Source organism: Pseudophryne corroboree, chromosome 9 (assembly GCF_028390025.1).
Source record: "Pseudophryne corroboree isolate aPseCor3 chromosome 9, aPseCor3.hap2, whole genome shotgun sequence".
In the NCBI taxonomy this organism is placed as follows: Eukaryota; Metazoa; Chordata; class Amphibia; order Anura; family Myobatrachidae; genus Pseudophryne; species Pseudophryne corroboree.
Genome location: NC_086452.1, coordinates 272332612 through 272356254, shown reverse-complemented (window position 1 = coordinate 272356254; position 23643 = coordinate 272332612). Strand labels below are relative to the sequence as shown.

Genomic DNA, 23643 nt, shown 5'->3' with positions numbered 1-23643 from the left:
CTTTTTAGGTGCCCTATCTCCTGCGGAGTCCGTCTATACCCCATGGTCCTTACGGAGTCCCCAGCATCCTCTAGGACGTAAGAGAAATCTACTTTCCAATTTTCTACTCCCGATATTTACACCACGGAGAGCACTGGAGCAAAGGTCTTGGTCCAAAAGAGACGATTTTGGCTGCATCCAACATTGTTGTTATGCTCTTTGTGCCTCCCTGATGATTTACATATGCCACTGGCATGGCGTTGTCTGACTGAATGAACTGGCCAACCAGCCAGTATGGACTGAGCTCCCAAGAGAGCCAGAAACATGGCTTTGAGCTCAAGTATATTGATCGGCAGAGCCATCTCCGATGGTGACCAAAGACCTTGGAGCTGAAGGTGTAATGACATGACCCCTATCCAAGAAGACTTGCATCCGTGGTTAGAATGACCCATTTGGAGTGACAAAGGATCATCCTTGGAAATGATTGGAAACCAGCCATCAATGGAGAGATTGACGAGTGCTGTTGGACAGAACAAGAAACTGCGACAACAGGGATGCTGAATATCCCATCCAATTCTGGAGAATTTCCCACTGGAATTCCCAGGAGTGGAATCTGGTGAACTGAGTGGTCTCAAAGGTCAAGAACCATCATGACCAACAGCCCATGCACAACAAAATCGATGGATGAGGTGTGGACAGTACCATTGTGACCAAGTTCTGCAGAGTCCAAACTTTGGAAACAGAGCGATGATGCTATATGAAATGACAGAATGGATGGCCTGGTGCTATGCCATCCTCTTATCTGCATCCCGGGGAAGAGTGGTGGTGAAAAAATGCCATGGTGATGGACCCCTTAGGCTGATGAAGTAAACTCTGGAGATGATGCCCAGGCATTTTAAGATGACTCCACTCGACTGTCTATGAACTGGAGCAACCTCCCACTGACCAGTGACCTTACTGGGTGGAGAGGGACACCATCAGGTGCTAAGGTTCATGGCTTCTAAGCATCGATTGGCACCAGAAAATGTGCCCTTTGATGATGAACCCCTGACCTTAAGTTGATACTTCATCATAAAAGGAGGTGCAAATGGCTTGGAAATGCAAACCCCATTGTTTAGGGGCAGACACTGGAAGAAAAGTGTTTCCAACTCCTACCCCACACCCCTTCCCTCGGTAGCCTGGGCAATAATGGTATCCAGTTCTGATCCAAAAAGGATGACCCCACCAAACAGAAGAGCTTCCAAGAAACATTTTTGATTCTGACTGTGCAGTCCAAGTGTGTAATCAAAGAGCCCTTCGAGCTGAGAAATTTATAGCTGAAACCCTGGAAGCCATTTGAGCACTGTCCGGCACGGCCTCAGACACATATTCAGCACTGCAAAACTGTTCCACCAATTGAAGAAGGGAATTCATGGACAAATTGTCAGGAAGATTCTCAATGAGTGTGTTAGCCCAAGTTCCATGACCCAAGCCACCCAAGCCAAGGCTAATAAAGGTTGGATAACTGCTCCAGAGCCTATAAAAAATGCAGTTGAGACAAACCTCTAACTTTGTACCTAGTGGATCTTAAAAGGCAGCAGCTGAACAGGAAGAGCCATGTGCTTAGCTAAATGAGCAACTGCAGAGTCAACCTTGGGTGGCAGTTTCCACTAGACACATGATCTGCCGAAGTGGATAAAGTTAATCAAATTAGCAAGAAACAGAAAATTTTTTGTCTGGCGTCTTCCAGGCCTCCTTGATGAGTGCTGGAGTGATTAGAAGGAGACAGGAAAGTAACAATACTCTGCTTGGGAATCCACATCTAAGCAGTCCAGAGAGTGGTGCACAGCTGATATGAGGTCTTCCACGCCATGACTGGAGGAAAACTCTAGGTTCTCACCCTCCAGGACAACATTAGTCTCCTGAAGCTCACACTCCTCCTCTGAATTGGAAAGTTCCAATGGAGCCCTAGAAGAAGGAAGACGCTTATGTGCCGCACACAGCTGAGGATCCTTGAAATGAAATGCTCCAAATAAGATTAAACTTTTTTAAACCCTGACGCCAAATGCTCCATTGTACAGAGCCAAGGTGGATCAGACACCAATTGGAAAGTTGCCCTGCTAGGAGCCTGCATCTCGGAACCATACATCAAGAGAACAGTTGCAGCAGCTGCCCTACATTGATCCTCTCGCTGAAGCACAAAAAGCATCACCAAGTCAGATTGAGTAACCCAGAGCCTGTACTCATGCTGGTTCTGCAAGGACAGAGGCAGCAGCCTCGGATGCCTGCACGACACTAGACCATGCCTGACAGTCCATGTACAACGCCCCAGAGTCCTCCTGTCCCCACAGTAATTTAATATAATTTAATATTACACTGGGCACAAGTAAAATAAATAAAAAGGCTGGAAATAGTATGTAATACCAATGGCTGGTATGCCGGACATCAGACAGCGGCTCACCACAGGTTATCGGTATTCCGTATCTTCACTGGTTCCCAAAAAACCATAGTAAGGCTTTTTTTGGCTTTGTAGCTTTGGCTTTGTCCGACATAATCCCCATGGTATCCCGCCAGGGGCGGATCCAGAAGAAAATGATAGGGGGGGTGACCATGGAAGGAGCAAGTACATTTGCGTGCGGCTTCGGTGCATGTGTGGTGGTGCTTCTTATACAGTGCCCACAGTTGTAGTGCTCATTATGCAATGTCCACTGTACTGGTAGTGCCCCTTATATAGACCCCATAGTAGTGGTGCCCCTTATGCAATGCCCGTATTGCCCCCAGTAGTAATGTTGCCTGTAGTAATGCCCCCAGTCATTTAGCGCCCTAGTAGTTATGCCCCCAGTGGTAATGCCCTTCAGTTATGACCCCAGTAGTTTACCCCCCCCCCCTTTAGTTAGCCTCCCAGTGGTAATGCCCCCAGTAGTTTGTCTGCTTGTAGTTTAGCCACCATTACAGATGGAGTTCCGTCTGTGCCTGGGCCTATCACCGCGTCTGGGGCGCGCACGTGTCCGTGACACGCATGCGCCCCATTCACTGGAATGAGAGCGTCTGTGTGCACTCCCGGCGGGGCTAAGCAGCAACCAATCAGACAGAGAGTGCCCCATAGAGGTACTGTGCCCCACAGCGCGTGCGTGCCAAAAAAATGGGTGTGGCCAATTAAAATGGGACGTGAAACACAGACATATGCCGCCAATAGTGCAGTGCCAGATCCACAATTGTCCCCACAGTGCCAGATCCACAATTGACCCCACAGTGCCATGTATACAAATACCCCCACAGGGCCAGGTATACAAATGCCCCCACAGTGCCAGATCCACAAATGCCCCCACAGTGCCAGGTATACAAATGCCCCCACAGTGCCAGATCCACAAATGCCCCCACAGTGCCAGGTATACAAATGCCCCCACAGTGCCAGATCCACAATTGCCCCCACAGTGTCTGATCCACAATTGCCCCCACAGTGTCAGGTAATACCTGACACTGTGGGGGCAATTGTGGATCTGACACTGTGGGGGCAATTGTATACCTGACAGGTATACAAATGCCCCCACAGTGCCAGGTAAACAATTGCCCCCACAGTGCCAGGTATACAAATGCCCCACAGTGCTAGGTATACAATTGCCCCCACAGCAGCCAGTGCTGCAGCTGCTTACCACTGCTCCTCCTCCGGGCTCCGGCTGTGAGGGACGGGTAAGTCAGGAGAGGAGAGCGCCCGCCAGTGCGGCTGTGTCTGGCGCGGCGGCGTATAGCGGACTTCGTTCAAACCAGCCGCCGGTTCGTGAGCCAATCAGTGTTCGCGGACTGGCGGCTTCTGATTGGCTGCCGGTCCGCAAGCTCTGATTGGCTCACGAATCGGCGGCTGGTTTGAACGAAGTCTGCTATACGCCGCCGCGCCAGACACAGCCGCGCTGGCGAGCGTTCTCCTCTCCTGACAGCTGAGTCCGGCGGCAGTGTGTCTCAGTGACACAAGCGGGGGCGCTGTCCAGGGAGACGGGGCGCCCGCTGGTAACACAATCTCAGCGGGCACCCGTCATCTCTCTGTGCGGAGCTGGGGGGGACAGAGGCCACAAATGACAGGGGGGGCACGGGCCCGAGTGCCCCCCCCCTGGATCCGCCACTGTATCCCGCTATATATAGTAGACGCAGGTGGACTAAATCCCCTGAAACAGGCCAAAATTAATACCAGGAGAAATGCGAAAAAGCACATTACTTGTGACTATCTTAACGTCTATACCTCAAAAAAAGTGTGCTCTCTTTTGATTCATTACAGATATCAATTTGATATTTTTTTTTTTTATATTTCCACCTTAGGTGCTTTCAAATATACGTGACTTAACAAAGGAATAATATTTGTGTTAAATATAAGGACATCTGAACCTATATACTGACACCAGCAAACCATCAATTCCTTTCTTGGTGAAATTTCCCAGTCCCTCTGGCTGGCAGGTTGACTGGCAGGATGGTTCCTCTTCAACAGGCTGGTTTTTGTGGCTGGCAGGTTAATCCCTCTGGCTGGTCTCTGGGCGCAGTAATGCAGCGTGCTCTCACTGTGCAGCAAAGTGGTACACAGGACAGACAGAAATGGAACACACAGGCCCTCATTCCGAGTTGATCGCTCGCAAGGCGATTTTAGCAGAGTTACACACGCTAAGCCGCCGCCTACTGGGAGTGAATCTTAGCTTCTTAAAATTGCGACCGATGTATTCGCAATATTGCGATTACAAACTACTTAGCAGTTTCAGAGTAGCTTCAGACTTACTCGGCATCTGCGATCAGTTCAGTGCTTGTCGTTCCTGGTTTGACGTCATAAACACACCCAGCGTTCGCCCAGACACTCCTCCGTTTCTCCGGCCACTCCTGCGTTTTTTCCGGAAACGGTAGCGTTTTTTACCACACGCCCATAAAACGGCCTGTTTCCGCCCAGTAACACCCATTTCCTGTCAATCACATTACGATCGCCAGAACGATGAAAAAGCCGTGAGTAAAATTACTAAGTGCATAGCAAATTTACTTGGCGCAGTCGCAGTGCGAACATTGCGCATGCGCACTAAGCGGAAAATCGCTGCGATGCGATGAAATTTACCGAGCGAACAACTCGGAATGAGGGCCACAGTTCCTTTTTGCTTCCTCTTCCTGTGGAGATGAAAGCAGCCTCAATCAACAGAATATGTTGATTAACTGCCGCCCAGGCCAAAGGATGAGTGGGGAGGTAGAAGCACCTGCTGTGAGATCCCTTGTCTGAAAGTTCGGCTCGGCGCCCTGACAAAAGCTGAAGGTAGGAGGGAGCAGAACTGCAGAGACAGTTTGTCTGTCAGCCCCTCCAACCCCCTCTGTACTAATGCCTGCAGTGTTAGCTATAGGTCCCCTCGCCCCCCCACTTGATCACCCAACACCCTCTAAAAGAGTGCTGGCGCACACTGTCCCCAGGCCAGGTGGTCTCATCTGAGACCGGATATATTTGAGGGGGTCCCTGCAGCAGCGCACAACCCCCTTCCCCACTGTGGCTGGTCCATGCCAAGGAGACAGCTCCATGCAGCTACTGCACTCAAGCTATACGCTGCTTGTTAGAAATGAAGAGGAAAATTGCACATAATAAGTAAATACAGTAAGCTACAACAGGAGCTCCATTGAAGCCCCCTCAAAATGTGACATACTCCATCAAGCATTTAAAGAAGACTGGTGTTATGGGGTTGCAGGGGGAAAGAGCTCAGAATTTAAAGCTACAGTAGTTTAAGTACCAAACTCTGGCCCAACCTGCAAACCCATGGTCCAGTGTCGCCCAGCCTTGCTGCAAGAGAAAGACTTTTACAGTAATATGGCTACACAATATGACCAGGGATCCTGTGTAGATTAATTAGTAAGGCTATTAAGTACACATTTTTACATATGAATAAACTAAATAATAATAAATTATATATATATAATTGCGAAAGCACTCACTCAGTCATTCGCTCACTCACTGCTCACTAATTCTCTTACTTCCCGATATGTTAAGAAGCTGAAATTTAACATAGGTATTTTTCAGTTGGAATTTTAATAAACCTTCCCTAAGGGGATGAGAAGGGGGTTGACATAATGACGTCATTACCGATGTGTGGCTTGTGTTTCGTGAACGATAATGCCCAAACGGACAATCAGATCAAAATTTGGATTGCACCTCCGGTGTGCAGAATTTAATAAACTACAAAAATGGTCCTGTCACTTTTTACCGTCTCTCTCACTCAGTCACTGACTGACTGACTCATCACTAATTGTCTTACTTCCTGATGTTAGGAAGCTGAAATTTAACATAGGTATTCTTCAGGGAAGCAATGGAAAAACTATGAAAATTGTAATTTTTATAAACCTCCTCTAAGGGGATGAAAAGGGGATTGACATAATGACGTCATTACCGATGCGTGGCTTGCTTTGCATTAACAATAACGCCCAAACGGACAATGGGATCAAAATTTGCACCTCCAGTGTGTTGAATTTAATAATATACAAAAATGGTCCGGTCACTTTTCTCTGACGTCCTAGTGGATGCTGGGAACTCCGTAAGGACCATGGGGAATAGCGGGCTCCGAAGGAGACTGGGCACATCTAAGAAAGAATTAGGACTACCTGGTGTGCACTGGCTCCTCCCTCTATGCCCCTCCTCCAGACCTCCGGCCGAACTGGTTGCACACTAGGGGCTCTCCTGAGCTCCTAGAAAAGAAAGTATATATTTAGGTTTTTTATTTTCAGTGAGATCTGCTGGCAACAGACTCACTGCTACGAGGGACTTAGGGGAGAGAAGCGAACCTACCTGCTTGCAGCTAGCTTGGGTTTCTAGGCTACTGGACACCATTAGCTCCAGAGGGATCGAACACAAGCCCAGCCTCGGTCGTCCGGTCCCGGGGCCGCACCGCCGTCCCCCTTGCAGAGCCAGAAGCAAGAAGAACGTCCAGGAAATTGGCGGCTAAAGACTCCGGTCTTCATTAAGGTAGCGCACGGCACTGCAGCTGTGCTGCAATAAGAGTACCTTATATTGGCATAAAACACATAATATAGTCAGTAAGACTATATATGTGTAAAATCCCCTGCCAAAAATATCCTTAAAAAAGCGGGAGAAGTCCGCCGAGAAGGGGGCGGGGCTATCTCCCTCAGCACACTGGCGCCATTTCCTCTCACAGCTCCGCTGGAAGGACGCTCCCCAGGCTCTCCCCTGCAGTTTCCAGGCTCAATAGGGTAAAAAAGAGAGGGGGGGCACTAAATTTAGGCGCAAACTGTATATTTATAGCAGCTATAGGGGAAAAATCACTGTGTGTAGTGTGAATCCCTGCATTATATAGCGCTCTGGTGTGTGCTGGCATACTCTCTCTCTGTCTCCCCAAAGGACTTTGTGGGGTCCTGTCCTCAGTCAGAGCATTCCCTGTGTGTGTGCAGGTGTCGGTACGGCTGTGTCGACATGATTGATGAGGAAGATTATATGGAGGCGGAGCAGGTGTCGATAAGTGTGATGTCACCCCCTGCGGGGTCGACACCAGAGTGGGTGGATATGTGGAAGGTATTAACCGACAGTGTCAACTCCTTTACATAAAAGGCTAGATGACGTACAGCAGTGGGACAGCCGGCTTCTCAGCCCGTGCCTGCCCAGGCGTCTCAAAGGCCATCAGGGGCTCAAAAACGCCCGCTACCTCAGATGGCAGACACAGATGTCGACACGGAGTCTGACTCCAGTGTAGACGACGATGAGACAAATGTAAAATCCACAAGGGCCATCCGTTGTATGATTACGGCAATGAAAAATGTGTTGCACATTTCTGACATTAACCCAGTTACCACAAAAAAGGGTATTATATTGGGGAGAAAAAGCATCCAGTGGTTTTTCCCCCATCAGATGAATTGAATAAAGTGTGTGAAGAAGCGTGGGGTTCCCCCGATAAGAAAATAGTGATTTCTAAAAAGTTACTGATGGCGTACCCTTTCCCGCCAAAGGACAGGTTACGTTGGGAGACGTCCCCTAGGGTGGATAAGGCGCTCACACGCTTGTCAAAAAAGGTGGCACTGCCGTCTGAGGATATGGCCGCCTTAAAGGAGCCTGCTGATCGAAAGCAGGAGGCTATCCTGAAGTCTGTATATACACACTCAGGTATTATACTGAGACCTACAATTGCTTCAGTGTGTAGTGGTGCAGCAGCTTGGTCCGATACCCTGTCAGATAATATTGATACTAGACAGGGATACTATTTTGCAAACCATAGAGCATTTTAAAGACGTGGTCTTATATATGAGAGATGCACAGAGGGATATTTGCCGGCTGGCATCTAAAATTAATGCAATGTCCATTTCTGCCAGAAGAGTATTATGGACTCGGCAGTGGACAGGTGATGCTGATTCTAAAAGGCACATGGAGGTTTTGCCTTATAAGAGTAAGGAATTGTTTGGGGATGGTCTCTCGGACCTAGTATCCACAGCAACAGCTGGGAAGTCAACATTTTTACCTCAGGTTTCCTCACAGCCTAAGAAAGCACCGTATTATCAGGTACAGTCCTTTCGGCCACAAAAAGGCAAGCGGGTCAGAGGCACTTCCTTTCTGCCCAGAGGCAGGGGAAGAGGGAAAAAGCTGCACCAGACAGCCAGTTCCCTGGAACCAAAATCCTCCCCCGCTTCCTCTAAGTCCACCGCATGACGCTGGGGCTCCACAGGCGGAGCCAGGTACGGTGGGGGCGCGTCTCCGGAACTTCAGCGACCAGTGGGTTCGCTCACAGGTAGATCCCTGGGTTCTTCAAGTGGTATCTCAGGGATACAAGCTGGAGTTAGAGGCCACTCCCCCTCGCCGTTACCTCAAATCTGCCTTGCCGGCTGCTCCCAAAGAAAGGGAGGTAGTACTGGACGCTATTCACAAGCTGTACTTCCAGCAGGTGATAATTAAGGTACCCCCCCTTCAACAGGGGCGGGGTTACTATTCCACAATGTTGTGGTACCGAAACCAGATGGTTCGGTGAGACCCATCCTAAATTTAAAATTCTTGAACACTTATATAAGGGAGTTCAAGTTCAAGATGGAATCGCTGTTAGGTTCCTGGTGCTCAGAACAAGTGAGATGTTATGAAGCGAGTCCAGAGCACCAGGACGTAACGCTGGGAAAGGGGAATGGAAAGGGAATAGCCCCTGGCGCCCTATCTCCGTTGTCTCGCCCGTGCTGTCAGTACACTCTTGCGAGACTATGGTTGCTTGAGCCCATGGCAGCCGCGTTTGAAGGGCGGATTACGTCTGCCCAACTTCGATGCACCCTCAGGTCTTAATGAGAGACAAAGAGTGTACCGAGACAGGGTGATAACAAGGGGCCCTCTTACTGAAACAACCAAAGCCAGGGGCTACTAACTAGCCTAAAACTAAATGTATGTGCGGCTTGCCGCCAAAGGAAAAGAACAACAAAGGAAATGCTGACCACACGCCGACACAATACTTTTGTGTACCGGCGGTGACAGCATAAGCAGAACCCTCTGCAAAACACCAGTGACAGAAGTAATACCGGAATACAGCGGCCTAGGCCGACGGACGCGGCAGAGCCGCTACTCACGGAACCGGTACGAATACTGGCAAACGGACAGGAACTCCCAATGCTGCTGACACACTCTCAGAACTGGAGGACAGGCAGAATCCCAAACGACAGACTGGTGGACACCAAGAAGCCATAAACTTGACCAGGCACAGGCAAAGCCACTGGACCCCAGGACAGGAACGCCTCACGGCAGGACACGGGATCAGACACAGGAAACGACACAGGGACTGACACAGGAGCTCAGGAACTAGCAGGAACCAAGCTCAGAACTCAAGCAGACTGGAAACCTAGAAATATCACCAGCGTCTGTGAATTGCAGTCAGCCAGCATATAACAGAGAGGCCTAATTCATAATTTCATGCAGCTGCCCTGTTGCATGACTCCAAACTGACAAGATGCAATTAGCAGCCAGGTGAGGCTGAACACATGGGAATAAACTGCAATTACACAGGCTCACCAGCGGCAGCAACCAAGAGTATACTTAAACAGAGCAACGGGAAATCCTGGCCTGCAAAACAACTTATAAACATAAAATAGGAATGAACCATTACCTGTGGTTCATAACAATCGCTCAGGGCGGTTATTACAAGCCTGGAAGAGGGTGTCCCCATGTACCCACCTCACCAGGAGTACCTCAGGTTTGTGGTACAGGACTGTCATTACCAATGCCAGACGTTGCCGTTTGGTCTGTCCACGGTACCGAGGGTATTTACCAAGGTAATGGCCAAAATGATGATACTCCTTAGAAAGAAGGGAGTTATAATTATCCCGTACTTGGACGATCTCCTGATAAAGGCGAGGTCCAAGGAGCTGTTGCAAGTCAGCGTAGCACTATCTCAGGAAGTGCTGCATCAGCACGGCTGGATCCTGAATATCCCAAAGTCGCAGCTGATTCCCGCGACGCGTCTGCTGTTCCTGGATATGATTCTGGACACAGAACAGAAGAAGGTTTTTCTCCCGGAGGAGATGGCCCAGGAATTATCATCTCTGGTCAGGGACCTCCTGCAACCAAAACAGGTGTCGGTGCATCACTGCACGCGAATCCTGGGAAAGATGGTAGCTCTTACGAAGTGTTTCCCTTTGGCAGGTTCCATGCGAGGATCTTCCAGTGGGATCTATTGGACAAGTGGTCTGAATCGCTTCTTCAGATGCATCGGTGGATCACCCTGTCACCAAGGGCCAGGGTGTCTCTGCTGTGGTGGCTGCAGAGTGCTCATCTTCGTGAAGGCCGCAGATTCGGCATACAGGACTGTGTCCTGGTGACCACGAATGCAAGCCTCCGAGGGTGGGGGGCAGTCACTCAGGGAAGAAAACGTCCAAGGACAAAAACTTCCTTGCATATAAATATTCTGGAACTACGGGTCATTTACAATGCCCTGAGTCAAACAGAATCCCTGCTTCAAAAACAACCGATGCTGATTCAGTCAGACAACATCACGGCTGTCGCCCATGTAAATCGATAGGGCGGCACAAGAAGCAGGATAGCAATGGCAGAAGCCACAAGGATTTTTCGATGGGCGGAGAATCACGTCTTAGCACTGTCAGCAGTGTTCATCCCGGGAGTGGAAAACTGGGAAGCAGGCTTCCTCAGCAGACACGACCTCCACCCGGGAGAGTGGGGACTTCATCCAGAAGTCTTCAAGCTGATTGTACATCGGTGGGAACGACCACAGGTGGGCATGATGGCGTCCCGCCTCAATAAAAAGCTAAAAAGATATTGCGCCAGGTCAAGGGACCCTCAGGCGATAGCTGTGGACGCTCTATTGACACCGTGGGTGTACCAGTCGGTTTATGTGTTCCCTCCTCTTCCTCTCATACCCAAGGTACTGAGGAAAATGAGAAGGAGAAGAGTAAGAACTATAATCATTGTTCCCGATTGGCCAAGAAGAGCTTGGTACCCAGAACTTCAAGAAATGATCTCAGAGGACCCATGGCCTCTGCCGCTCAGACAAGACCTGCTGCAGCAGGGGCCCTGTCTGTTCCAAGACTTACCGCGACTGCGTTTGACGGCATGGCGGTTGAACACCGGATCCTGAAGGAAAAGGGCATTCCGGAGGAAGTCATCCCTACGCTGATTAAAGCTAGGAAGGATGTGACCGCAAAACATTATCACCGCATATGGTGGAAATATGTTGCGTGGTGTGAGGCCAGGAAGGCCCCAACAGAGGAATTTCAGCTGGGTCGATTTCTGCACTTCCTACAGTCAGGGGTGACTATGGGCCTCAAATTGGGTTCCATTAAGGTCCAGATTTCGGCTCTGTCAATTTTCTTCCAAAAAGAACTGGCTTCACTGCCTGAAGTTCAGACTTTTGTTAAGGGAGTGCTGCATATTCAGCCCCCTTTTGTGCCTCCAGTGGCACCTTGGGATCTCAACGTAGTGTTGGATTTCCTAAAGTCGCATTGGTTTGAGCCACTTAAAACCGTGGAGCTAAAATATCTCACGTGGAAAGTGGTCATGCTGTTGGCTTCGGCCAGGCATGTGTAAAAATTGGCGGCTTTGTAATGTAAAAGCCCTTATCTGATTTTTCATATGGATAGGGCGGAATTGAGGACTCGTTCCCAATTCCTTCCTAAGGTGGTATCAGCTTTTCATTTGAACCAACCTATTGTGGTGCCTGCGGCTACTCGGGACTTGGAGGATTCCAAGTTGCTGGACGTAGTCAGGGTCCTGAAAATCTATGTTTCCAGGACGGCTAGAGTCAGGAAAACTGACTCGCTATTGATCCTGTATGCACCCAACAAGCTGGGTGCTCCTGTTTCAAAGCAGACTATTGCTCGCTGGATCTGTAGCACGATTCAGCTGGCACATTCTGCGGCTGGACTGCCGCATCCTAAATCAGTGAGAGCCCATTCCATGAGGAAGGTGGGCTCTTCTTGGGCGGCTGCCCGAGGGGTCTCGGCTTTACAACTTTGCCGAGCTGCTACTAGGTCGGGTTCAAACACATTTGCAAAATTCTACAAGTTTGATACCCTGGCTGAGGAGGACCTGGAGTTCGCTCATTCGGTGCTGCAGAGTCATCCGCACTCTCCCGCCCGTTTGGGAGCTTTGGTATAATCCCCATGGTCCTTACGGAGTTCCCAGCATCCACTAGGTATAGTATCACGAGTTGTACGGTGTGATTGGTGTGGCTGGTATGAGTCTTACCCGGGATTCCAAATCCTTTCCTTATTGTGTCAGCTCTTCCGGGCACAGTTTCCTAACTGAGGTCTGGAGGAGGGGCATAGAGGGAGGAGCCAGTGCACACCAGGTAGTCCTAATTCTTTCTTAGATGTGCCAAGTCTCCTTCGGAGCCCGCTATTCCCCATGGTCCTTACGGAGTTCCCAGCATCCACTACGGACTACGAGAAATAGAATTACCGGTGAGTAAATTCTTATTTTTACCATATCTGCTACTAGTGTTCCTTGCGTAACGCGAAGAACCATCGATTAATACTTACATTAACACGTCTCAAATTTACATCTTATGTATATGTAAAACTGTGAAAATCAGAAACTCCCGTGTAAAGAATAGGTAGAACAGCTAGTTTAGTATATTAACACCTTTGCAGTATACAGTAATGTTTTACTACAAATTCTATATCCAAACAAAGGGGGTGATTCAGAGGTGATCGCTGCAACAGCAGTGATCGCACTCCGAAGGCTTTTGTGGATGTACTCGCTCACCCAGTATGTCAACGCAGGCATGTCCGGACCATTGCAGGGGCAGGCTGCGGCTGCTGTGTGACATCACATGCAGCACAGGGCGTCCCAGATCGTGGCGGGTAGCCGTCTGCCAGGCAGGTAACTACTTAGCGGGTATGAAAGTGCGGGGGCAGAGGGGGGGGGGGGGGGGTTAGGGCCTGACATGTGGGACAGACGCCCTGTGCTGGGAGTCCCCGGCATGTCAGAGAAACTTTAATACACATGCCTGTATGTGTACACATACAGGTGGGCTCTTTGGTTGCTCCTGTGATACAGTGAATTATAAATCTGATCATTAAATAGCTAGTAAAATAAAGATTTATCATTTCTTTAATGAAAACGATTGTCAGCATACACAGGACAGAGCAGTAGCGGCACAGGGGTTGGTGACACCTGGTGCGGCCAGGGGTAGGAGACCCCCTTGTGCTCGAACAGGGTGCATGGCCTTGTGGGAGTGCTGTCGATGTCAATACATAGAGTGTGGCCTCAAGGGGAATTGGGGGGCAATTACTTCACTTCGGGGGTTTCTGGGCTGTCTCCAGCACTGCAAGAGCTGAGTGCTGCAGGATAATGTCAAACTGCAGATCCTTGCTCCTGTCACAGTGGAGGAGTTGGCATTTTGGTGCCACTCCTTTTAAGGGTGAAACTAGGGTGCATCCCATACTCCCCTCACCCTCCTTGTGATGCCTCTGGGACAGAGCACAACAGAATGATAACAAGATGGATTAATTTTAAATTGTTACAGATTAGTGATTAGACATTATTTTGAAACTGATATCAACCTTAAATACAGGGCCAAGCCTACGTTGTCAAATACTTTTCTTAGCCTTTTTTCCACAATCTCACTGAGAAGATTTGCATACAGGTTGAGTATCCCTTATCCAAAATGCTTGGGACCAGAGGTATTTTGGATATCGGATTTTTCCGTATTTTGGAATAATTGCATAATATAATGAGATATCATGGCGATGGGACCTAAGTCTAAGCACAGAATGCATTTATGTTTCATATACACCTTGTACACACAGCCTGAAGGTAATTATAGCCAATATTTTTTGTAACTTTGTGCATTGAACAAAGTGTGTGTACATTCACACAATTCATTTATGTTTCATATACACCTTATACACACAGCCTGAAGGTCATTTAATACAATATTTTTAATAACTTTGTGTATTAAACAAAGTTTGTGTACATTGAGCCATCAGAAAACAAAGGTTTCACTATCTCATTCTCACTCAAAAAAGTCCGTATTTCGGAATATTCCGTATTTCGGAATATTTGGATATGGGATACTCAACCTGTATTATTATTTTACCCTATAAGCTATATGTTTATCACTTTAACATACCCTCCAACATGACCAGGTAAAAAATACTCTGCTCCTGGACTTCCTACATAATGTATGATTGCAGTCACCTGCGATGGAACCCCCTTCTCATCAAGACATCTTTTCACACAGGTGACTGCAATCATAAATGAAGTATAGATGAGCTGGTTTGGATCTCAGAGATCCGAGCCCACCTGAACCTACCTATAACAGGGGAATCCTGACCTGCCACTTGGATCTTCCTGACAGTTCCAGAATTCAGATTGAGGCAAAGTATATTCAGCCGGTGTTTGATCTCTGATGAGTTTCGGATTCTGTATAAGACCCATGCAGTGGTGATTCTGGTGCCGTTCCACTCGCCCATGCTGCTGTGTGCTCTGCTCGGCTGTGCTTGAATCCAGTGGCTGCTCCTGTGTCCATATTGACTCCAGTGGCTGCTGCTGTGCTCTGCTCCATCCATAAACTCCAGTGGCTGCTCCTGTACACACTGCTATGCTGTGTTCATCCACTCCTGTGTGCTCAGTGCTGTGCTGTGTCATCCGCTGACCTGTCCAGTGTCCGTCTGCTCTAGTGCTGCCACTGCACCTGTCCTGTGCCCATCAGCTCCAGAGCTGCCGATGCACCTGTCTAGTGTCCATCCGCTCCAGTGCTGATGACACGTGTCCACTGTCCATCAGCTCCAGTGCTGCCGACGCCCCTGTCCAGTGTCCATTGCTCCAGTGCTGATGATGCACCTGTCCAGTGTCCATCTGCTCTAGTGCTGCCAAAGCACCTGTTCAGTGTCCATCCACTCAAGTGCTGACAATTCACCTCTCCAGCATCCATCAGCTCCAGTGCTGATGACGCACCTCTCCAGTGTCCATTCACTCCAGTGCTGATGATGCACCTGTCCAGTGCCTACCTGCTCCAGTGTTAAAAAATGTTTTAAAAAGTTTTTTTTAAGTTTAAAATAAAAAAATAGTAAAAAAAAATGACAAAAATTTAAAACTTTAAAAAAAGTCAAGAAAATAAAAAAAGTAAAGAAATGTAAAAAAATAATTGTGTGCCATTCCCCACTGTGTATCCGTACAAGTACTGTGACTCCAGAGGCTGTACCCCACAGGGTATTCATAGTGTAAAAGTACTGTGACTGTGCAGGTGGCACCACACTGTGTATCCATAGCATACAAGTACTGTGACTCAGCAGACTGTACCCCACTGCATTCACATAGGCAGTGTGACTCTACAGTGTCATTTGCAAAAAAAATGTAAAAAAAGTTAATAAAAAGTTGAAAAAGTATAAAAAAATGTTTTTCTATAAACTGTTGTGTGTGCTGTCTTTCACTGCATTTTTGTTTGCATATATATAAGCACTTTCTTATCCCACAGTGGGAGCGGTCATTTGTGAAAAAAGTAGTAAAAAAAAAAAAAAAAAGATATATTGTTCTATTGTTCGGACAAATTTGTTGTGTTCGTCGATATGGATAATGATCGGTTGATAGAAGAGCAGGAACCACATACTAGCACTGCAGCTGCCACCACCAGTCATGGCGATACCAGTCCTTCAAAGTTATCTACTAAAGCCAGTGCTCAAGGGCATAGAGAGTTTAAGTCAGGGCATCTAAAAAAAATAAAAAAATATACAGTGGCACAGCTGACCACAAAGTTCCCACCATTGGTTACAATGGAGCGCATAGGCGCTACATTGTATCACTGCCGTGTGCTGCCTGACAGACACTACAGGAGCACACAGCCAATCAGGAGGGTGCCACGACGTGGCGCTCCCTGATTGGCTGAAGGAACCCTCTTAGACAGAAGTCAGGGGGGGGTCCTTGCAGTCGGGGAAAGGAGTCCCATGTGAAAACATGGGGCCCCTTTCAGTGCGTGGTCGGGTGTCCGTTTTTTTATATTGCAAAGTACGTGGATTACAAAAAGAACAGAAGAGGACCGATCTACACTGGATTATGTGAGTATAATTTTTCCCACAGGTACCCCATGGATTCTACATGGAGAAGAGGACCGACCCTCGTGTGAACATAGGTAAGTATGTATGTTTGGAGGTGTGCATGTATGTAATAAACTTTTACTTTTAAGGTGTGTGTGTCCTGTTTTTATTGGGGTATTTTTTTAGTAGTAGTAGTACTACAGGTACCAGCAGGCCCGGTTTTCCTCCGCATGCTGGAACTTGTGGTTCTCCAAGTACCAGCTTGCGGGGGAGGCTTGCTGGGACTTGTAGTACTGCTACTAAAAATAATATTCACATTTTGACAAAAAGGCTATCAGCCCCCCATCCGCCGCCCTTGATTTAAGGGGTTCCCACTCCTCCAGGGTACCCCGGCCAGGGGTGACTAGTTGGGTATGTAATGCCAGGGCCGCAGGGACCAATATAAAAGTGTCCCCCAGCTGTGGCATTATGTACCTGGCTAGTGGAGCCCGGTGCTGGTTTCAAAAATACGGGGGACCCCTACGCTTTTTGTCCCCCGTATTTTTGGAACCAGGACCAGGCGCAGAGCCCGGTGCTGGTTGATTAAATATGGGGAAACCCCTGTCATTTTTCCCCCCGTATTTTTTCAATCGGGACCGGCTCAAAGAGCCTGAGGCTGGTTTTGCTTAGGAGGAAGGACCCCACGCATTTTTTTCCAACAAATTTAGCACTTTCCCACCCCTTCCCACTGATAAACATGCACGGATCTCATGGATCCGTGCATGCCTATCAGAACACGGTAAAAAAAAGCAGGTCTGTTTTATTTTAGCACTTTTTTACGATTTGTATTTTTTCACGGCAGTGTTTGGCTATTGCCGGCAGTGTTTGTGAATTACACTTTTTAGTAAATTACCGAGTTCTACCAAATAACAGGCGTATTTGACCGATGGTGTATTCATTCGTAATTTTTTTCTTTGAGTTCCAAAAAAATACGAATGCCCTCATCACTGCCATGATTTGAGTTTAGTAAATTCCCGAGATGACACTTTGAAGAAAAAACACCATCTCGGTCAAAATCGGGAACTTAGTAAATATACCCCTTAGAATCTAGAAGAGGTGTCAAAAATTTAAAACCACTAAGGCTGTAGAACAAACTGTGTTCAGAAATGTGACAAATCACTGAGGAGAATCTAAGTGTGTCCAGGAGTGCTATATGCGAGTCTGATCTTTCTCATACATTACCTGTAGAGAAGCCTTCTTTCCACCTTTTCTATACTCTCTGCAAATGTGGGGATGAGCAGCACAAGTCAACATGTTGACATAGAAATTGAGGATGCTACTATGGAAGTGCAAGAGGATGAGAAGGATTTTTGTGTTGCTGACTTCAGCACTAATGAGGATGTTGATTATGAGGGTGTTGTTTATGTTAGTCAGGCACCAGTGGAAGAAGTTCTTGACTATGGGGGTAATTCTGAGTTGATCACAGCAGGATTTTTGTTAGCAGTTGGGCAAAAGCATGTGCACTGCAGGGGGGTCAGATATAACATGTGCAGAGAGAGTTAGATTTGGGTGGGTTATTTTGTTTCTGTGCAGGGTAAATACTGGCTGCTTTATTTTTACACTGCAATTTAGATTTCAGATTGAACACACCCCACCCAAATCTAACTCTCTCTGCATATGTTATATCTGCCTCCCCTGCAGTGCACATGGTTTTGCCCAACTGCTAACAAAGATCCTGCTGCGATGAACTCAGAATTACCCCCTATGATAAGAAGGCCATTGTCATGACTGGGCATAGAACCAAACAATTCCAACTCTTATGTGTGGAATTATTTTTTCAAAAATCCAGACAACACTTGTCTAGCTATATGTAGCTTTTGTAAAGCCACAGTAAGTAGAGGTAGGGAATTTAACCATTTAGGAATCTCCTAACTGTTGCATCATTTGCAGTGAGTGCATGAATAGTTTTTGGGAAAATCAGAAACTTATGTTAAAAAATAACAAGCATTCCAGCTTCAGCTAGCTCCATTCTCTCAGCTAGATCCCAGCAACTGCAATCTCCACTGCCAATACCTTCATCATCAATATCCTCACTAATGATCTGAAGTAGTCCTGCATCCAGGATAAGGCTAAGTGACTCCTCCCCTATCCAGGATTTCTCAGCTGAATCCTTCAACACTAGGTCTACTGCTGTTGAGAATGGATCTTCATCCCAGAAGGGGACCAAGAAGACTACTAGTAGTTACAAACAACAATTGACTGTTAAACAGTCCTGTGTGAGAGGAATCAAGTAAGACAGCTGTCGCCCAGTTGCACAGCAGATCACTGACACTATGGGGGTCATTCCGAGTTGATCGCTAGCTGCCGTTGTTTGCAGCAGAGCGATCAGGGTAAAAATCGGCTTTTCTGCGCATGCGTATGGGCCGCAGTGCACACGCGCGGCGTAATTTCACACAAAGCTATGCAGTTTTACACAAGGTCCAGCGACTCTTTTACAGTCGCACTGCTGATCGTTGAGTGATTGACAGGAAGTGTGTGTTTCTGGGTGGTAATTGAGCATTTTCAGGGAGTGTGCTAAAAAACGCAGGCGTGACGGATAAAAACGCAGGCATGCCTGGGGAAATGGGGGAGTGGCTGGACGAACGCAGGGCGTGTTTGTGACGTCAAAACAGGAACTCAACTGTCTGCACCGATCGCAAGGTAGGTTTGGAGCTACTCTGAAACTGCATGAAACTATTTTATAGCAGAACTGCTAACCTTTCGGTCGCACTTCTGCTAAGCTAAGATACACTCCCAGAGGGCGGCGGCTTAGCGTTTGTATTGCTGCTAAAAGCAGATAGCGACCGATCAACTCGGAATAAGGGCCTATGACGGCTATGCTGGTATGAGATCTGCATCCAACTTCTACCAGTAATGCAATGTGTTTTAGACAGTTTATTGAGGTCCTGTGTCCCCGTTACCAAATTTCATCTCAGCTTCATTTTACTAGACAAGCAATTCCTTGGCTGTACCAGGATGGTAAAAAACCCACTAATTATAGGCCTACAAACTTTATTTATTTATTACCAGTTATTTATATAGCGCACACATATTCCACAGCGCTTTCCAGAGAATATTTGGCCATTCACATCAGTCCCTGCCCCAGTAGAGCTTACAATCTATATTCCCTACCACATGTACACACACACATTCACGCTAGGGTTAATTTTTGTTGGGATCCAATTAACCTACCAGTGTATTTTTGGATTGTGGGATGAACCAGAGTACCCGGAGGAAACCCACGCAAGTACGGGGAGAATATACAAACTCCACACAGTTAGGGACATGGTGGGAATCAAGCCCATGACCTCAGTGCAGTGAGGCAGTAATGCTAACCATTACACCATCCATACTGCAGTATCCACTTAACCACAGATGTGCGGACAAGCAGAAATGGGCAAACTAAAGATTACTTGACTATTACAGCCCACTGGGTAGGTGAATTGCCTTCAGCAGCAGAAACAGCAGCATCTGACAAATGCCAGCTCATTCAGAGGCAGACTACTCTCTATATCACTGGCTTCACTAGGAGGCATACCATTGACAACTTGTTAGAAAAACTGGGATGTCATAGCAAAATGGCTTACCCCACTTGGACAACACTCAGGATTTGTGACTTGTGATAATGCCACAAATATTGTGAAAATATTACAGCTGGGTAAATTCCAACACGTCCCATGTTTTCCTCACATAATTAACTTGTTGGTACAGAGTTTTAAGAAATGACAAAAGCTTGCAGGAAATGCTATCGCTGGCCAAAAAAATTTCAGGACATTTTTTGCATTCAGCAACTACATACAAAAAAGACTTTAGCGCATGCAAGAACAATTTAATTTTCTCTGCCACCAACTGAAGCAAGAGGTGGTAATAAAGTGGAATTCCACAGTTTACGTGCTTTGGATGGAATAACAGCAAAAGTCATCCAATGCTACACAACATGTCATGACATTGGGAGTGGGGGAATGTACCTAAGTGCAGCACTGTGAATTGTAATTTCCTTGTTGTGCAAGGTGCTGAAACCAAAGTAGTCACCAGTAAAATTAGTACAGACACTTCCAGCTTGAGTAAGGTAATTCCCCTATTTAGACTTTTGGAAAAGCAGCTTCAGAAATTGAAGGAGGAGATTAAACAAAGCGATTCTGCTAAGTACGTATGTCACACTTGTAGATCAAGTCCTTTATTCTCTTTGCCAGGATTCAAGAGTTATCAATATCTTGAAATCGACTGAATACATTTTGGTGACTGTGCTTGATCCTAGGTTTTAATCATATGTTGTGTCTTTCTTTCCAACTGACCCAGATCTTAAGAGTTGCAAAAAGCTCCTGGTGAGCAAGTTGGCAGATCAAGTGGTGCACAAAGCGTCAACATCTCCATCTATTTCTCTGGCAGCTGTCAGGAAAAAAACTTTAGCTTTCTCAAAAGACCCAGTGGTAATGCAGAGGAGTCAACACAACATTTTGACATCTGGTTGGGTCTAAACGAATTGCTTAAAATTAGTGACTTCTACCGTAACTCCATCTGATAAGGTCACCTTTCAAAGAATGGTGGAGGATTATTTTCATGACACTGTACAAATAGTCATGTCACAGATTCCCTCTGACTACTGGAAAGAAAAAAAGGCAATCTTAAGACATAAAGAGCGCCTGGTGAGCAAGCTTGTCAGCTTAAGTATACATAACAGGATGATGTCTCTTCCTACAGTTTCTACGGCAACTGCTGTTGCCAGGAAAAAACTCAGCTTTCCCAAGAGACACAGAGGAGTCAAAATAACATCCAAAAGAATGTTGTAGGATTATTTAAATTACAGCGTACAAATAGGCATGTCACAGAGTCCCTTTGAGTACTTGAAAGAAAAAAAAGGCAATTTGGAGGCCCTTGTACAATCTCGCTTTACATTACTTCAGCCTCCCACCCTCCACTGTGTACTCAGATAGAATATTTAGCACAGCCAGGATCCTTATAAGCGATACTTCCTCAAAATGTGAAAAATGTGAAAATGATTATGGCTATCAAAATGAACTGCAAATTTAATGACGAAGACCTTCACCGGCAATTACATCAAAGTACAGAGACTTCTGTAACGGTGGATTCCAGTGGGGATGAATTAATATTGTGTGAGGATGAAGTACACACTAATGAAGGTGAGGATGGTAATGACAATGACACCTTGCCACTACAGAGCTGTTAGCTTAGCTTCCTTAAGGCCATTGGTAGCTTGTTTTGTGAGGGCCCAAACAAACGAAGTACTTCAACCACAAAAGTGTCAATCCTCGTCACTGAAGTGCTTGGTTTGTTAAACTCTGTATGCCCTTTTTAATATCCAACATAATGGTGGGTGGGAGGTCCCAAAGACAATTCCATCTTGCACCAATTTTCATTTCTGCTACTGCTGTGTGGCAATGTTTTATAGATGTGTTGTAAACTGCTGTGTGTTTGTGCCACTGCTCTGTCGCTTAGTACCCAGTTTGCTGCAGCCTTTAAAAATTTACTGAAAATTAATATTTTTGAGGTTAATACCATAGGAACAAAAAAGGCCCAAATTATGTGATTTTAGCAGTTTTTAATAATTTTTTGGGGAAAAAATAGATCCAAAACCAAAACATGTGACGTGGCTTTGGCAAAACCAAAACTGAATCTAAAACATGAAGTTAGTCTAAAACCAAAACACAGTGGATGGTGCACATCTCTAATACTAAGTTGGAAGTCCAGGAGCAGAGCATTTTTTTATACCTGGTGGAAGGGGTCATGTTGGAAGGTCTACTTTCATTTGTTTCAAGGTTACACAAATATGTCAATGATTTATGTTGACTTCAGGCTTATTGGGGGGAGTTCAATTGTAGGCAATGGTTGCGAAATGCCATGCCGCAATGTTTAAATGCTGGCCATGACATCCATCTTGCACCTTTCGCCCGGCTGGCTGATTGCCATATTCGCACAAAAGTGCTTGCTACCTTATGGGACAGTGAACACTTTTGTGTGAGATTGGGATGGCGTACAATATGGCTATTGAATTGAATTTCCCCCTAAGTCATAAAAACTGCAGTTTCATTAAGGGTATGTAGACACTCCAAATGTATGAAGAGATCAGGACGTATGCTTTGTACTTTTTCCTGTATTCAATAAAAACTGTGGTAAACTGAAGCTGTTGTATCTGGTTTTTGTGTATTGAATGCAGAGGCTACTGATGAGAATTACTTCAAATCATTCTTGAAATGAATATGGCTCTGATTCATTTTATTTGTGGCAGATTTATTAAACTTTGCCGTTTTTAAAAAATCTGGATTTGTACCCCTTATACACATGCAGCTATATGCTGGGATTTTGCATGTTAAAGTGCATGAACTTGGGATTTCTGCATGTATGAAACAACTGGGAACTGGATGCTGGTCCATGACCCTACTCCCGACCAGGGTTATGGAGCGGAGACCTAGAAATTTTCCAGCTTGCTAGACCTGGCAAATACCCGGGTCACACATTGGCGTTTCTATAATGGGTGCAGTGTGTGCAGTGCACATAGGCCCCTGAGTCCAGGGGGGGCCCAAACCGCACACACTGCACCCATTTCTTCTATACTAACTTTCCGGCATCCATCGGCGACTGTGTATGGGCCTCCTACTCTCCTGTAGCCGTCGCGCCGCTGCTAGCACACTGACCACTAGAGACTCTGGCACAGTGCCAGATTCTACAGCGCATGCGCAGAACTCGCGGCGGCCATTTTTTGGAGTCCTGCGCATGCACTGTAGACTCTGGCACTGTGCCAGAGTCTACAGCGCTCAGAGCGCTAGCAGCGGTTCGACGGCTATGGGAGAGGAGGGGGCCCACACACGGAGTCTGCACACGGGTCCCCCCCTCTCTAGAGACGCCCCTGTGGTCGCATGTCTGAAAGCGGCATTAGTCATTTATATCATACCTGAAGATTTGATCTTGCTTTCTTCAGCATGAAACAGGTACTCGTAACTGCATTAAGAAGACACAAACAAATGAAAAAATCCTTGCTAGGCTCAAACAGACAAAATGATAAAATGGTCAGTGGCCATAGTACTACCAGTATGTTTAGCACCAGTCATAATTTACCATGGCACTGTATTTAGGGGTCTCCTATACCTAGTGACCATCTGTTTTAATGCTATAACTTTAACACTTTTTTTTTTAAACAAAATTATTTGAAAGGAAATCTAAATATTGTAATTTACAGTATTTTGC

At 46.7% G+C, this 23643-nt stretch overlaps 1 protein-coding gene across 5 annotated transcripts in view; it reads right to left on the bottom strand.

Moving 5' to 3' along the window:
• The window catches only part of PDE4DIP (phosphodiesterase 4D interacting protein), a 1081329-nt gene that overhangs the window by 14140 nt on the left and 1043546 nt on the right, over positions 1-23643 (bottom strand). For 4 of the 5 annotated variants that reach the window (XM_063940306.1, XM_063940302.1, XM_063940305.1 and 1 more), the window contains one exon: positions 23351-23397. The exons of the other annotated variant lie outside the window; for it this stretch is intronic. In XM_063940306.1, coding sequence (XP_063796376.1) covers positions 23351-23397 — 47 coding nt within the window. The remainder of the gene's footprint in view (positions 1-23350; positions 23398-23643) is intronic. 5 annotated transcript variants of the gene reach the window in all.